Here is a 14,691-nt window from a genome sequence, read left to right on the forward strand (position 1 = left end):
CTATTACCCACCAATTCCACACTACATCATGTAATTTGGGGTAGAGGTCTCCTTGGCATTAAAATCCCACCCAGATGTGCTAAAGAATCAAGCATTGTCAAAGATGGCATTAAATATTTGTTAGTGTTGGTGGGTCACAAGCTTCATGAAGGCATTCAGACACAGGTCTACTTTGAATAATTACAACAAAAACACATTTCCCTATCACTAAGATAACAGATCACAACCTTCTCCAACAAGATTTTGACATTCTCTGCTTTTGCCTTACATCAGTGTTTTGAAATAGGCTACAATAACCAACCTTTGTCAGCTTTGTCATGTTATTTTTCTCTCTTTCTAAAAAGCACAGAAAAAAAATTGATGAAACATTAAGGTGTTTGTCTTTATGCTCAACAAATACCTTTCACCCTCCATTATTGTTAAGATATGTATTTAGTGTCATGTGTAGGGGTAAATGTCTTCAATGACTCATCTCTTCTTTGTCTGGTTTAATATATTAAAATGGAAAATAAAATTCTAAATAATGAATGCATGACTACACATTGTTTACAAAACAGACATAGTAGGCGGGTCCTTGGTCTTTTCTAGGGAGCTCATTGGCTGCTGTGGTGATTGACTCGTCGGGGCTTGTGTTGTGCGCGTGCGCAGGACACTAGGAGGAAGCATCCTGGTTTATGGTTTGGTGGTGAAATCTGAAAGGCAAGCGGAAAGGTAAGCCTCTCTGCACTCTCGTAACATTAAAACAGAATACACACAGTTACTGTATCACATTTAACAAACGTGGAAGCTGTTAACCGGTCCGTGTTAGTGGAGTTACGATGTTTTTAAACCCGGTTTTATCCAACTCGTTAGCTACATAGCGTTTTCAGACACGACATGAGGATGTTTCACACTGAGAGCCCTGGTAACCGAAGCACATTGTTCCACACATGCTGTTCCACAAATTAAAAGTGTTTTGGTTTCAGAGTTAAGGTTTAACTTAAGTCTAGCGTATGAGAATTAGCGATACAGCCAATTTGCTCCGTCTCGAAAAGCCCCTAAAGTGTTTTCCGTTGACCGGACAGAGTTACATATGAAGTGGCCAACTGCGTCAAACACTGTCAAGTTTGTTATATATTTTGTCGTTTCAGTGTGTTTTTCAGTTTGTAAATAAGCAACACATATATGCTGATAGCCGTCTAGCTTCGATATCAGTTAAGGTCTTCCTTTTTTGGACAAAGTCGTGACGAAAGTAATGTCTTTTCTCCCACTGAGAGTTTTCTTACCCTGGGGATTTGAATTTCTGGGCTGTTTTTGAGCCCGTGGTGGGTGATAGATACTATATGGCCATACAGAGGAGAGAAGTAGACGTTTTAGAGGAGAAACAAGGTGGTCAGGTGAACGTGATTGATTTGCTATATCACATTGCAGCTGAGTGAGGTAACTTTGACCTTTTGTATCTTCTCGGAGGCGAATTTCATTAGTTGTGAAGTTAAAGGCTACTCTTCACACACTTTGGGTATAGGGGAAATACCATAGCTGTGGCACACTGGGAACTGGATATAGAGATAGATGCTCTATAGATAGAGTGACTGAAGACAGCTTAAGAGGTCACCAGTTAGTCAGCAGTACTGTCCCTTACCTGCACACCAGTCATGAGTGTCTCCTTGAGCAAAACACATGCCTGCAATGCCTGTCTGACGAGGCAGCTCCCACATATGAATGTGTACAATGTACAAAATAAATACAGGTGCAAGGCTTTATATATACGTCTCCTGATTACTATGGGCTTTTGAGTTCCTCCAGCCTCTTGAATTCAGCTTTCCAGTCACTTTTTTTCATTAGAGCCGTAGTTACTCTCGTAATAAATCATGGTAGTTTTTCTGCTTAGGCCTACCTTTCTGTTCTGTATTCCTCTTTAGGAAGCACTGACAGTGAAGTCTATTGAGATCTGCAAGATGTTGCCTTGAGGTATTCCCAAAATGACTATGCCTAGCGCTGTAACCTCTCACAATGAAGGATTTTCCATTGTTGGTAGGGGGTGGTGGCAGTAGAGTCGATCATCTTTGATGGCCCAGAGAGCTGTGGTCAAGCCCAGAATGTGTCCAGTGATCAGCTTGTGTGTGTGTGTATATGTGTGTATGTGTGTTCATGCCCAGCGTATTTGAATAGCCTGTCCAAACCTTTCAGAAACTGCTGGTCTGGCTGTCATGTGCAGTGTGAGTGGGGAAGTGTGAATCTGGTGTGTATGAGAGGAGGGTGTGTGCGTGGAGTGAGTACTTGTGAATGTGTAGAGTGATGGAGCGAGTGGTGGTGTTTGAGTGAATATGCTAGGACTCTCTCATAGATTGCTATATTTTGCCTCCCAGCTCAGAACAGAGAGGACCAGATTGCTGTCACCCCTGATGATGACCACTGATCAAATGGGAAATTTTGGTTTAGCTTAGCAGTTAGGCTAATCCACTGTAGAAGCCTCTCATGTGTGGTAAGGCCTTGTTTGTCAGAGCTAACAAAATGTAGTCTTACGTTCAGCCAGAGAGAGACATGAGAGGCTAAGTGGACTGAGCAGTGAGGCAGCCAAGGATTCTGGAGGATGAAGGAGATAGTGGTGCCTTATGGCAGAAGGGACATCAAGGGAGCAAGGCGTGGCTGGGAAGGGACACCTGCACCCTTCACTCTGGGTAAGACATAAGTTTGGAAATACAGAACATCAAGCAAAGATTCCTCAGACAGTTTTGACTGTTCCTCTTGTCAGTTTGAGGTAAGCCTGGCTTCAGGTTTTCAGACTTGGTCCACCTCCGTTCTAGACTGTCTTGTGTCATTCCTCTTCAGCAGTACAGAAGTGGATTATGACACTCAAACTAATTCTCTAAGGTAGGCTGTTGGTCCTCTAGTTTGTTGCAGAATAACAAATTTCACTTGAAGTGGGTATTTTAAAATTTGAACTTAGTGGGGCAAAGCATTATACTCTATTCCTAATTCCTTCAATTTCTTCAAAAGGGTATTCACTTGACATGATCAGGCGAAACAGTCCAATAAGGCCTCTGTATCATTTGACTCGGTGTAGCCTAGATGTTTCTGTATTCCACAAAAGCAGATTTGACAGGCTAGCCTAGCAGTGTTGATGTGGGTGCAAAACTAGGCCAAATGTAATGTTAGCATTAGCCTGAGGAAGTTTGACTTTTTGACTGTTACTCATTCTTGGACATGTTCTGGCCTGCTGGGAGCATAGTCTAAACCATTTTGTTGACCCCCTTTTTGTCCACACTGAGCTTCAACTTAAAGTGCCAAAGAATTTGTGTGCTCTTTGATTACTTACGTGTTAGGGTGTAGATGCAGCAAGAAAAGCGATAAGGTTACACTGATATCTAAGGTGGAAGTGCAAGTTTTTCAAATGCATCATCATGACTGGCTAAGGAAATGACCTCAGTAGTTCCTGCTGATTTTGTCGTCAGGGACCTGTAGATAAGCATCTGTAACAGATCTCATTCTCCCTCCCTGCTGTCAGTCTTAAGGCAATTATTCATCAAGATCTGATTCCAAAGGTCAAAACATGAGACATATATTTGCAGTTACTCAAGAGACAGGCTCTAGGCTCGGCCTAGAACTCTGAAATCTCTTTCTGTTTTAACCTTTTCTTCATCTCGGTAAGGAAGCTGATAGGTAAGTGTACTATTTAGGTTAAAGCATATGTTATTTTGCCTACATTAGGAGTTTTCTTTTGTGTGCTTTTTGCTCTTGGTGTTTAGAGTCACTGTCATTGACATGTTTTTGATTTGGTAAATTGAGTGAAGGCGGGAATGAAAAGTCATTGGCATGTCTTTACTACAACTGGGTGAAAATGTTTAGTCAAATAAATTGTGAAACAGGTGCTCTGTAGGCAGGACTAATTTAAAAAGAATGTTTTGCATGAATTAGATTGCAGCCACAACACCTACCGATTACAAGTATTTTTTTTGTCTCTGCATATTGCCATTTGGCCTCACTATTCTCTCTTCGTGTGTTTTGTGCCTAGTCTCAGACCATGAATATTGTGGGCCAGCTCGCAGAGACGGTGTTTGTAACGGTGAAGGAGCTCTACCGTGGCCTTAACCCTGCCACGCTCACAGGAGGTATTGATGTCATTGTGGTGCGCCAGCCTGATGGATCATTCCAGTGTTCCCCATTTCACGTCCGCTTTGGCAAGCTCGGTGTGCTGCGCTCCAAGGAGAAAGTGGTGAGGCTTCTCTCTCTCCTTCCTTTTGCTTTTATTATACATTACACAATAAAGACAAGAACAAAGGTGAGAGAGAGGGAGCAATGACCTTTGACAATGACCCAGTCCTCTGTCAGGTTTGTCTTAGACTACTAAGCCACCAGGATGCCCTTTGCTCCATTATTGTTTTTACTTCTATCTTATTTATCTTTAAAATTTGAATAGCATGTATACTGATAGCTGTCATTGTGCTTTAGGTGGACATTGAGATTAACGGAGAGCCAGTTCACCTGCACATGAAACTGGGGGACAATGGAGAGGCATTTTTTGTGGAGGAAAATGAGAATATGGAGGTGAGATGACTAATATTTGACTGCCATTGGCATCAGACCTGTAAATTATCCATGTTCACAGATATTGTTTTTCATACCTTTGTGTTGGTTTTGCTTTTTTTTCATGAATGCACTTTGTCTCTTCGTTTTAACTCCTTCAGTCCCGAGTCCCAGCCCATCTCTGCACCTCTCCAATCCCTATTGAGGTTCCTGAGGAGGCAGAGGAGACCATGGAGGGTTCCTCCAGTGCCGGGGGAGGCACCCGCAGGAAGAAACGCCGACGCAAACGCATGCGGTCTGACACCCATTTGAGAGAGGAGGCCAGCTCCTCATCAGATGACAGAGAAAGAGAGAGGGAATGTGAAAGAGACAGGGATCAGGCTGAGCAGGAGAGTCCTGCTAACGAGGATCCACACATGATAATGCAAGTCAGGTCAGTGATGAAAAAAAGAAAAAGAAGTAGAGTTTTACATTATAGTACACAAATTATGGGGTAATAGCTAGGGATGGTACTCACTGGATAACTTGCGATACGATGTTATCATAATGTCACCCACAATAACAATGCTATCATGATGCAGGCAAATTTGTGATATGTGGTATATTTTAAGATAATCAGCTATGGATACATGACAGTATCTGACAATATTTTTTTTGTCTTTAATAGCAAGTCAGTGTACTACTCACTGTCTGAGGAGCCATATGAGGAGCTGATGGCCACACAGACCAGAGACACTCATCCACACTCAGATGGAGAGTGGTCACCCTCAGAAAAGTAAGGAAGGAGTTAGACTCAGGTTTCTTCTATCTTTATGTCATTCCTCACATTAATCTATTTTTTCTGTCTCTCTATCTCCCTGCCTCACAGCAGTGTTTTCTATAGTCGGCCATCCTCTCCTAAGAGTGACTCTGAGCTTATTGTGAAACCCCAGGAGTCCTCTGGACCTCAAATGCAGTGGAACTGGGGAGGTTTTCCCATGGTATGACAACACAAACATACACTCATGAAAGTATAATGTCCTTTAATCAAAGTTGCTGCTCATGGTGTTGTAATGCTGCAGTTTTCAGACATTTATGTAGAAACATACTGGCTCAAATTGCACTCTCTGCCCTCTCCCTCACAGCTGTATCAGTCGGAGAGGTCACAGTGCATCCCCCCTTCAGACAGCTCTCATTTCCGCACCATTGAGAGACAGGACTCCTTTGACATGGGATTTGAACCCACAATTACCTGTGGCAGAGTGGGCAGTGTAACAGTGGTCCGGCCACAACCCAGGTCTCGCTCTTTAGACCTAGATAGCCTCTCCATACAAACCACCCCGGGACTCCTAGAGGAAAGCCTCCACATAGCCCATTTCATCCCCAATGCGACCTTTGAGTCTGTTGGATCATCAGCAGTTATTGACATTAACTCAACTCAGACATGCGCACATGTATCCTTGGTGGACACACTGCACACAGCAGAAGAGCTGGCTGAGGAAGTCCCATCCATGCCGCTGCTGGAGGAGCACAGAAAATCCTCCTCTCCTTCAGCTAGCCTCATTAATGGTGGTCATGTGAACTGCGTAGCCAAAAAAGAATGCACAGTCAGTGTTGCGCCTATCAGTGACATGACCGATATTGTTAGTCCTGTAAGTACAAGTAACACAATCAGTATGGCAAAACCAGACAATGTACAAAACCAACCCAAGAAAGAGAAGAAGGCCTGCACTGTTAAAGCAGACGTATTAGACAATCACAACACAGCTGTTTTAGCTACTGCCAGCTCCATAACAGCAGCGTCTTCAAATAGTACAGAAACATTGAATAGCAAAGACGATACAGAACAGCACGGTGCCTTATATGAGCCAAGTGAACAGGGTCCCACAGATGGTGCTCCTGTCAGTGAGGGGGATAGTGGGATTGAACCCTGCACTGTGGGAGCGGAGGGAGGTGGGCCTGAATTGAGGGACAGGTCAACTGAAGGCCCATTGACCAGCCAGACTGCAGAGATAATTGGAGGTAAAGACACTGAAGCCAGCTCTGCGGTTGTAAAGGAGTTGGCAATCTCTTCTGAAGCACACTCCAAACCAGAACAGCCGGACAAGAAGAGGGGTGAGTTACTCCTTTAAACTGTATCTCTTTAATTAATTGTTTTTCATGATGTTTGCAGGCTATAATCATCATCATGCCAAATAAATAAAATTACTACTACTGCATTCCAGCCTCATTTAGGCTGGTGGTTAACAAGAATTCCAGCATCAGTTTAGGTCAATTTTCACCACTTGTTTTCATGTGTCATTCTGTCTCAGGTAAACATAGTCAGCACTTGGGACCCTCAGACATCTACCTGGATGACCTGACCAAGCTGGACCCTGAGGTGGCTGCACTTTACTTCCCCAAGAGGTGTGATGACAAGTAATGAGTCACCTTCATGCATTATGGGTGACTCATTTTGTGAATGATGTTTCTGAGTGGTCAGCAGTCTGAGTGCAAAAATCCTTGTCTTGAAAATGCTGCTCTAACTTGTTTGGTTTTCAGAGGCTTGTAGACAAATGAAATGAAAGGCAACTGGCTTCTATTTTCATGTCTCTTCTGAAGAAGAGACATGAAAATAATATTGATACATTTTCTTACAAGCTAACCAGGCTACAGAGAATGCCTCAGTGAGACATCTATTTTTATAGATTTTCTGTCAGAATAGAATGTACTGGATGTTTTTTGCGAGATTACAATATGTGATGAAATGGAGATGTCATGTATCTCACTCCAAGTGTCTTCTATTCCTACAGTGAGGCGGAGGGAGCATCTCGGCACGGGGCAGAGCAGGGGTCCTCCTCAGGGAACCAGTCACCCCAGTCAGTGGGTAGTGGGGCCATGGATAGTGGTACAGAGTACCTGTCAGACTCTGCTGCCTACCACATGGATGTCAGCATGTCCCTCTGTGGATGTGAGGGTGACACCAGAAAAATCAAAAAAGGTAAAGGGGTTAGAGTGTGTAAGAGTTTATGTGTTAGTTTCCAGAATTCTCAGAAAAGCTGTTTTACAAAATAGTTTAAATCAACTGAATTGTTTTGCTTTACTTTTGCTCTCAATCCAGAGAAGTTTATGAAGCATATTGTGATGTATCAGGATTTCATCAACAACCCAGGAATCATTGAGGATCCAAACCTTGTTATCTGCATCAACTCCAAGTAAGAGTCAGCAATTACAAATATTTTTACCTCAGTACCTCATTTTTTCCCTAAAATGTCTCAAGAGTTTCTCCATTGGATGCTCTTAGTGTGTATATGACTGCTCACTGGCTTCATCTTTCACAGCTATTATAACTGGGCAGTGGCTGCTCCGATGATATTGTCAATGCAGGCCTTCCAGAAGAATCTACCCAAGGTATTTTACTGTTTGTACGTCAATATCTCACCAGCGTTAAATTTTCTTGTTTCATCTACACTCAAAAAGGACAATCCTGCTTATTGTTGAGCATCTTCTTCGAAGCAACTAATCTTGGTGAGCTGGTGAGGATGGCAACAGGACTAATATGATTTTTGCCTCCTGTTTTTGTGTTTCTGCCATACAGAGTGCCATAGAGAGGCTGGTGAAAGACAAAATGCCCAAGAAGTCTGGCCGCTGGTGGTTCTCCTGGAGGAGAAGAGACATGGACACCAGCCAGGTAGATGAGGCAGGAAATCCCTCCAGTGATTTCTACTGATTTTGTTTTGTTCAATCTGTGTCTGATTAACTTGCTAATGTTAACGTAGTTAATTTAATCTTACACATCTAGTTGTTTCTACACACTTTCATATTGTTTTATCATTGTGTCAGCATGAGAGGAAAAGTCAGATTTGTGCATTGTTATGACTAATCACAAGAATCCATCTATGATGCTCAATGGGATTAAATGGGTGTGATCTTGTTAGCTAGAGCAATGACAGTGTGAGAGTATGCAAGCAAGGTAAGGCCAATATCGTTTGGTAAAACAAGTCAGGAGTGTCAATTTGCCATTTCCTGGTGTAGCATTTCCTGATGTAGGAATTGCCTGAAAGCTGTTGTTTGTTAAATTGTAGCTAATAATATTAGCTTGTCATCTTATAGCCAAAAAGTTCAACGCAGGACCAAGAGGAGGAATCAGTCCCTGTTCCTTCTACAATACAGTAAGTCACTTTATGTGAGCCTTGGTGTAACACACATTAAATAGTATAATTATATAACATATAAACTCATATGTATATGCTCATGCATTTACCACATGTAGTTCCAGATTGTTATCAAATGCAGTCGTTTGCATGTGAAAGTATTTACTCACACATATGCATGTACACAAACACCCACAAACCCCATTTTAAATTGCGGTGTTGTTATTCCTGTTGATCCACTGCTGACTTTACATATGCCTGAATCTGTGAGACTAAGGACATTTACTCTCAGCCCGATTGCCAGAGAGACTGACACAAGGACTGCCAACATGTTTAATTTATTTATTTATTTATTTATTTATTTTGGCAGCACATTAATAATGCTCAATGATAAACATCTCTCTAAATGTGCCAGAGTTAGCTACAAAGGCCTGTTTTTATCTACATTCTCTTGCCAGCTGTCATTACTGGCTACGTAGAATTAAAAACAAAACAAGATTACAACATGACGCCAGCAACATGTAGCAGAATATCAGAGACAGGACAACATATAAGGATATAGGCTTGATCAGTGGGAGCAAGCAGACAGACTGTGATACACACTAATAAAAAGCCACAGGACATCATTTACATCACAGATTTTTTTTATACAGCTTAATATGAGTTTGGTTAGTTTAATTTACCTTTAAGTGCGTTTTTAAAAGTTGCATTGTTTGGGGGGCAACATGTAATACTAAGGCCAAGCCGTAGCCGTTTGGGTTCAAATCCAGCCCAGACCCTTTGCTGTATGTCATCCACTCTCTCCACCTGACAGTCTCCATTGTGACTGTCTAATAAAGCTGAAGTGACCCCCAAAATAATCTTTAAATCTACATTGTTTGTACCTGTGTTTTGATGTATTACCTGTGTATTACACACACACGCACAGTTGATGCATGTGTGCCGTTTTCCGCAGGGCCAGTTTGGACGACATAGACAGCGATGAGGAGGCGGGGCTTGGTCGACCTGCCGTTATCCCAACCAGCCTATCAACAGACACTATTAGCACCACCCAGTGTATCAGCCAGATGTACCGCAAGTCACTACGCCTCACCTCTAAACAGATAGTATGTTTCACACACACACATACACACATCCTCACCAACAAAAGAAAGTATTACATCGCCCAGCTTCAACAGGTTTAGAGGATTGCAAGTTTCCTTGGAGTTTAGAGTTCATTCTGTCTCTCCCTTTTAACCAGGAGCGACTAAACCTGCGTGAAGGGGCCAACAAGGTGGTGTTCAGTGTGACAACTCAATACCAGGGTACTTGTCGCTGTGAGGCTGCCATCTACCTGTGGAACTGGGATGACCGTGTCATCATATCAGACATAGACGGCACAATCACAAAGTAAAAACAACCACATTTCTTTATAGTAGACATTGAGTATAGTAGTATAGTAGACACACAGAAAATTGCCACTGGTATTATAAAGGAAAATTGTTTTCAACTTGATGGTGTTCTGTGTGTGTCTGCATGCTTGTTTGTTCCTTTGTTTCTTTCATAATCAAAAAGTCCTCATCTGTATAATCCGACTGCAATTCTTTTGTGAGCCTAATATTCAAGTTAAGCTTTTGGTAGTTAGGATTGAAATTAGGGTTGTGTGTCTGTGTGTGTGTGTGTGTGTGTGTGTGTGTGTGTGTGTGTGTGTAAGTAATGTAGGCACAGGTGCACATGCTCAGAGTGTAAAGATAAGCCTTTCTGTCTCCTGTAGGTCTGATGCTCTGGGTCATATCCTTCCTCAGTTTGGCAAAGATTGGACACACCAAGGCATTGCCAGACTTTACCACAAAATACACCAGTACGTAAAAATACCTTTTTGGAAATAATTTCCACCAGTCACATGGGAACAGAACACTTCTTTCTAAATGAGGAAAAAAAACACCATTGTTGTCCAAAAACCTACGGTCTTAAATGCTAACATGTCTGCCTATCCCATTGCAGAAATGGCTACAAGTTCCTGTATTGTTCAGCACGGGCTATAGGCATGGCTGGCATCACCAAAGACTACCTCCAGTGGGTAAATGACAAAGGCACCGTCCTCCCTAAAGGCCCTGTGATGCTGGCTCCTAGCAGCCTTTTTTCAGCACTACACAGGTAACAAGAACATACTATACTACTATTGTGTATTTCTTGCAGTATGGTCTCTTTTCTGTGCTACAGTAGTAAATGGTGTATAGGATAGTATTGCTTCACAAACACTTGATAGTGCATACTGTTATGTAAATAGTGCCCTACCTTATGGTCCATATAACATTTGGCCCTGAGTATCATCTGTGTTGCACAGTTAATTAACACACATACCAATAATGGTAGTATAGTGTATGGAGTCTAGGCAGCAATGGCTACTATGTAGAATGCTACTGAGCTAATGTACTACAACAGAGATTTTCTACCACTAGGTCAGGTGTCACAGGCAGGATGCATGAAGGTTTTCTAATAGGTCTCCAAATGGGGTCGCCCCAGTGGATCACCTGGTGAAGTGTCTGCCACATATCGATGCTGGGTCCTTGCTGCAGCAGGCCGGATTTGAATCTGACCTGAGCCATTTACTTTGCATGTTGTACCTTCTCTCTCCCCTGCCTTCCCTGTTTCTCTCAACTGCCACTGTAGAATAAAGCAGAAATGTCAGAAAATAATCTTAATTCTAAAAAAAAGATAGGTTTCCAAATTATTTTGGAAAATTAAGTATCTAAAGCAGTTAGCTATGGTTTGTTTCCAAAGCTTTACCCAGTTTCCAAGTGTGGTAACTAGGCTCTGTCTAATAGTCATGACTACTAGGTTTGTCGTGTAACTATAGGATTGATTTCATTACATTAGACTATAAAATAATAAAAATAACTGCTCTCAAAGACTCACTGATGAAAAATATGATAATCACGGTATAGAAAGGTCATGTAATACTGGCCTCTTGTGCCCTCTTCTCTGCACCACAGAAATATTCTGGAAAGTAACAGTTACTGCATCGTGGAAAATAGGCTACATAAAGATATGTAAGGAGTCACGGACATAAACATCCATCCATCCATTTTCTGCTGCTTATTCAATACCAGGTTGCGGTGGTAGCAGGCTGAGGAGGTCAGCCAAAATGATCCTTTCCAAGGCCACATCCATCAGCTCCTCCTGGGGAATCGCAAGGCTTTCCCAGGCCAGCTGGGATACATAATCCCCCCAGCATGTCCTAGGTTTGCCAAAGGACATAAACAGAAATCTCTTTAACCATGAACTGTCTCCTAATCTGTGCAGAGAGGTGATTGAGAAGAAACCAGAGGTGTTTAAGGTGGCCTGTCTGACTGACATCAGGGACCTGTTCAACCCCCAGAGACAGCCGTTCTACGCTGCCTTTGGCAACAGGACCAATGTAAGCAATGCTTCCTTCTGCCACTCTTGACACTGTAGCTGCCCTTCAGCTACACAGTTACTACAATACATCACAACAAGAAGTCACTCCTGTGATTAATACAAAGTAGAGCAAGCAGTTTTTTCCTCAAGTTTGAGGGTCTAGCAAGTAAAAAGGAGGTGTGAAAAATATAAATGAATTAGTTAATTAATTAATTAAAATAAAATCTGTGGTTGCATTTGGATAGCTGTAAGCACCAACTAGCATTGTGACTGAGTGTGCCATTGCTGTGTTCAAGAAATTAATGATTCACATTAATGGATAAGTGATGTTAAAGCCAAACTTTCCTTTTATACATTATAACACCAGTGTACTGCAAGGTTTGAACTGATGCTGAAGTCAGCTTTATCACTGCACTGTCTTGCAGGATGCCTATGCCTACAAGCAGGTTGGGGTTCCTGACAGCAGGATCTTTACTGTCAACCCCAAAGGAGAGCTGATCCAGGAGAAGACTAAAGGCAACAAGTCCTCGTAAGTGTACAACAGAAGATGGATAGGAACGCAGCCACCTTTTCCTAAAAGGGAGAGCATGCAGTTCACTCACCATTAGTATTTTTACTGTGTTTAGACTGTTGAGTATGAGTTATGGGTATGAATTAGATTGCTGAGTATGTTAGACACAGAAGAGAAAGCTCTAGTGGGATTCAGCCTCTAGCCAATAGGATGACAAGAGGAACTTGACCGTATTTGTATGTGTGTGTGTTATGTTGCAGATACAACCACCTCGGTGAGATAGTGGAGCATATGTTCCCAATGCTCTCTGTAAAGAGCTGCACCTCCTCTGCCTTTGACTGCCCTGAGTACAGCCACTTCCTCTACTGGAGGGAGCCCTTGCCTGAACTGGACCTGGATGCACTACCGTAGACACCCTCAGCACCTTCAGCACACACCACCCATCCCCAAAATATACCCACACACTCACACATGGGGGAAAGCACAAAAGCATATGTATTCATGCATTTTATCTTTCTCTTGCACACACACACTCTCTCTTTCTCTCTGTCTGTCTTTTTCCATAATGGAGTTTGAATAGATTTTCCTCACAGCGCCTGAATATTTCCTTTGATGGACCTACTGCTGTATAGTGCCTGTTTATGGGACACTGAACAACCTGGAAACAAATGCAAATACAAATGCAACTTTTGTCTTTTTTCAAACACACATATAGAGATAGAGGCAAAGTAAGTTATAATATGTGAATGGACTGTGCATTTCATTTTGTAGACTATTATGCAATACTTGATCTCAGTGCTCTTACATCCACCGTAGCCGTTTTCATATTATTTTGCAATACTCAAGCATACTTACGGTGAACACGAAAAGACACCCATGGAGAAATATGCCTTTGATCAAGGTAATTTTGATTAATGTTTTGTTATGGTACTGTACTTGGGGTCATAGCTATTTCCAAATATTAAGAGTTTAAATAGCATATTTGCATGGTGACTGTAACATTGTCACACATTTAAGCTCAAAGCATGGACCAAAAACACTTGCAAGCCCATAAAATAAATGCTGAGCTGTAAATGATGCCTAAATACTCCCAATGCCAAAACAATGTAGCTACCTATGCCTGTTTTGTGTGACTGATCTGGAGTTTTCCATAATGCTGCATCAAGCTCATAGCAGTGATGTAACCAACTGGAACAGATGCAGCCCAGTTATAAAAGCACACAAGCATGTTGTTATTTAATGTTTGTAATGCAAAAACACTAAAGAAAATGTCTGTTTAGGGCATGGAAATCAAACACTGTGTCAGTGTTGCTGACAAACAGTGAATGTCTCTGTCTAGACTCAGCTGTGATAGGAAATGGTTTAATTGCTCAATGTAATGGGCAACCAAATATGGGGTAAGAATGTATTTGAAATACTCTGGTTTATTTTTAGAGTGTGTTTGACCCTAACTGGTGTATGTGATGGCTAAGTTTTGCTCTTTGAACAATACTGTCTATTCCACTGTCACAGATTGTTCAGACTCAGGTGAGTGAAAGTGCTTTAGACCTCTGGATTTGAAGCTAGATTTTGGACACGGGCATGAGGAGATGATGAGTTCAATTCTGTAGACTGAAAACTGAGTTGGGCCTATAAAATGACGACGAATACAATTTGTTGGCAATGTATGTATTGTTTATTTGTTTGTTTATTGGGTCCCATTCGCTTCCGAAAATGGTTGCTAGTCTTCCTGGGGTTCATGGAAACCAACACAGAGGCAGCATTGGTTTTTACATGAGAACTGCGGGAGGTGAATCTGAGTAAGTACTGATCCTAGTTAAGCAAAGGCTGAGTTATTGGTTTCCATTTCTCTTTGAGGTACTGCACTGTTCGTTTACAAGTGAGTAATGGGAAGTGTCCCAGATTCACCACCAGTTACATTCCAGAAACAGGCTTTTAGGGAATAGGAAAGTAATGGTTTGGTCTGACACTGTGCCTTTGTAATACCATTATACTATTATATTTATTATTTTTGCTCTCTCTATGTCACCTGAACTTGGACACTGTGGAGCTTCATTGCATTAGTGAGGAGCCTTGGAGCCGAGACTGTGTTGACTGTTATTTTATTATTATTATTTTTTAAACCAAATGTATCTAAATATAAACTAAATCGAAACTTCAACACTTTTGTTTGTGGTTTTT

The 14,691-nt window shown here is 41.9% G+C and overlaps 1 protein-coding gene across 2 annotated transcripts; it reads left to right on the forward strand.

The window, feature by feature from the left end:
- The first annotated feature begins 616 nt into the window (after positions 1 to 616).
- LOC115358913 (phosphatidate phosphatase LPIN2) lies at positions 617 to 14,671 on the forward strand. Of its 2 annotated transcripts, XM_030051053.1 has the most exons (20): positions 617 to 711; positions 3,995 to 4,195; positions 4,432 to 4,527; positions 4,668 to 4,939; positions 5,174 to 5,281; positions 5,375 to 5,486; positions 5,631 to 6,600; positions 6,798 to 6,891; positions 7,278 to 7,465; positions 7,586 to 7,679; positions 7,806 to 7,875; positions 8,063 to 8,155; positions 8,578 to 8,636; positions 9,574 to 9,724; positions 9,859 to 10,007; positions 10,372 to 10,458; positions 10,602 to 10,754; positions 11,904 to 12,018; positions 12,425 to 12,528; positions 12,771 to 14,671. In XM_030051053.1, the coding sequence occupies exons 2-20, from the start codon at positions 4,004 to 4,006 to the stop codon at positions 12,919 to 12,921; spliced, it is 3,258 nt and encodes a 1,085-aa protein (XP_029906913.1). In that variant the 5' UTR covers positions 617 to 711; positions 3,995 to 4,003; the 3' UTR covers positions 12,922 to 14,671. The 2 variants fall into 2 exon arrangements, with proteins under 2 accessions (XP_029906913.1, XP_029906914.1); XM_030051054.1 differs by lacking the exon at positions 617 to 711 and having other exon boundaries at positions 4,004 to 4,195; positions 5,378 to 5,486.
- The last annotated feature ends 20 nt before the right edge of the window (positions 14,672 to 14,691 follow it).

This window comes from Myripristis murdjan, chromosome 5 (assembly GCF_902150065.1).
Source record: "Myripristis murdjan chromosome 5, fMyrMur1.1, whole genome shotgun sequence".
Taxonomy (NCBI): domain Eukaryota; kingdom Metazoa; phylum Chordata; class Actinopteri; order Holocentriformes; family Holocentridae; genus Myripristis; species Myripristis murdjan.

What these genes read in the sequence shown, in the direction of transcription:
- LOC115358913 (XM_030051053.1), top strand. Translation starts at nt 4,004, where the DNA reads ATGAATATTGTGGGCCAGCTCGCAGAGACGGTGTTTGTAACGGTGAAG. An exon ending in CACCAGAAAAATCAAAAAAG is followed by an intron (nt 7,466 to 7,585) that starts GTAAAGGGGTTA and finishes CTCTCAATCCAG; the next exon opens with AGAAGTTTATGAAGCATATT. An exon ending in GTTATCTGCATCAACTCCAA is followed by an intron (nt 7,680 to 7,805) that starts GTAAGAGTCAGC and finishes CATCTTTCACAG; the next exon opens with CTATTATAACTGGGCAGTGG.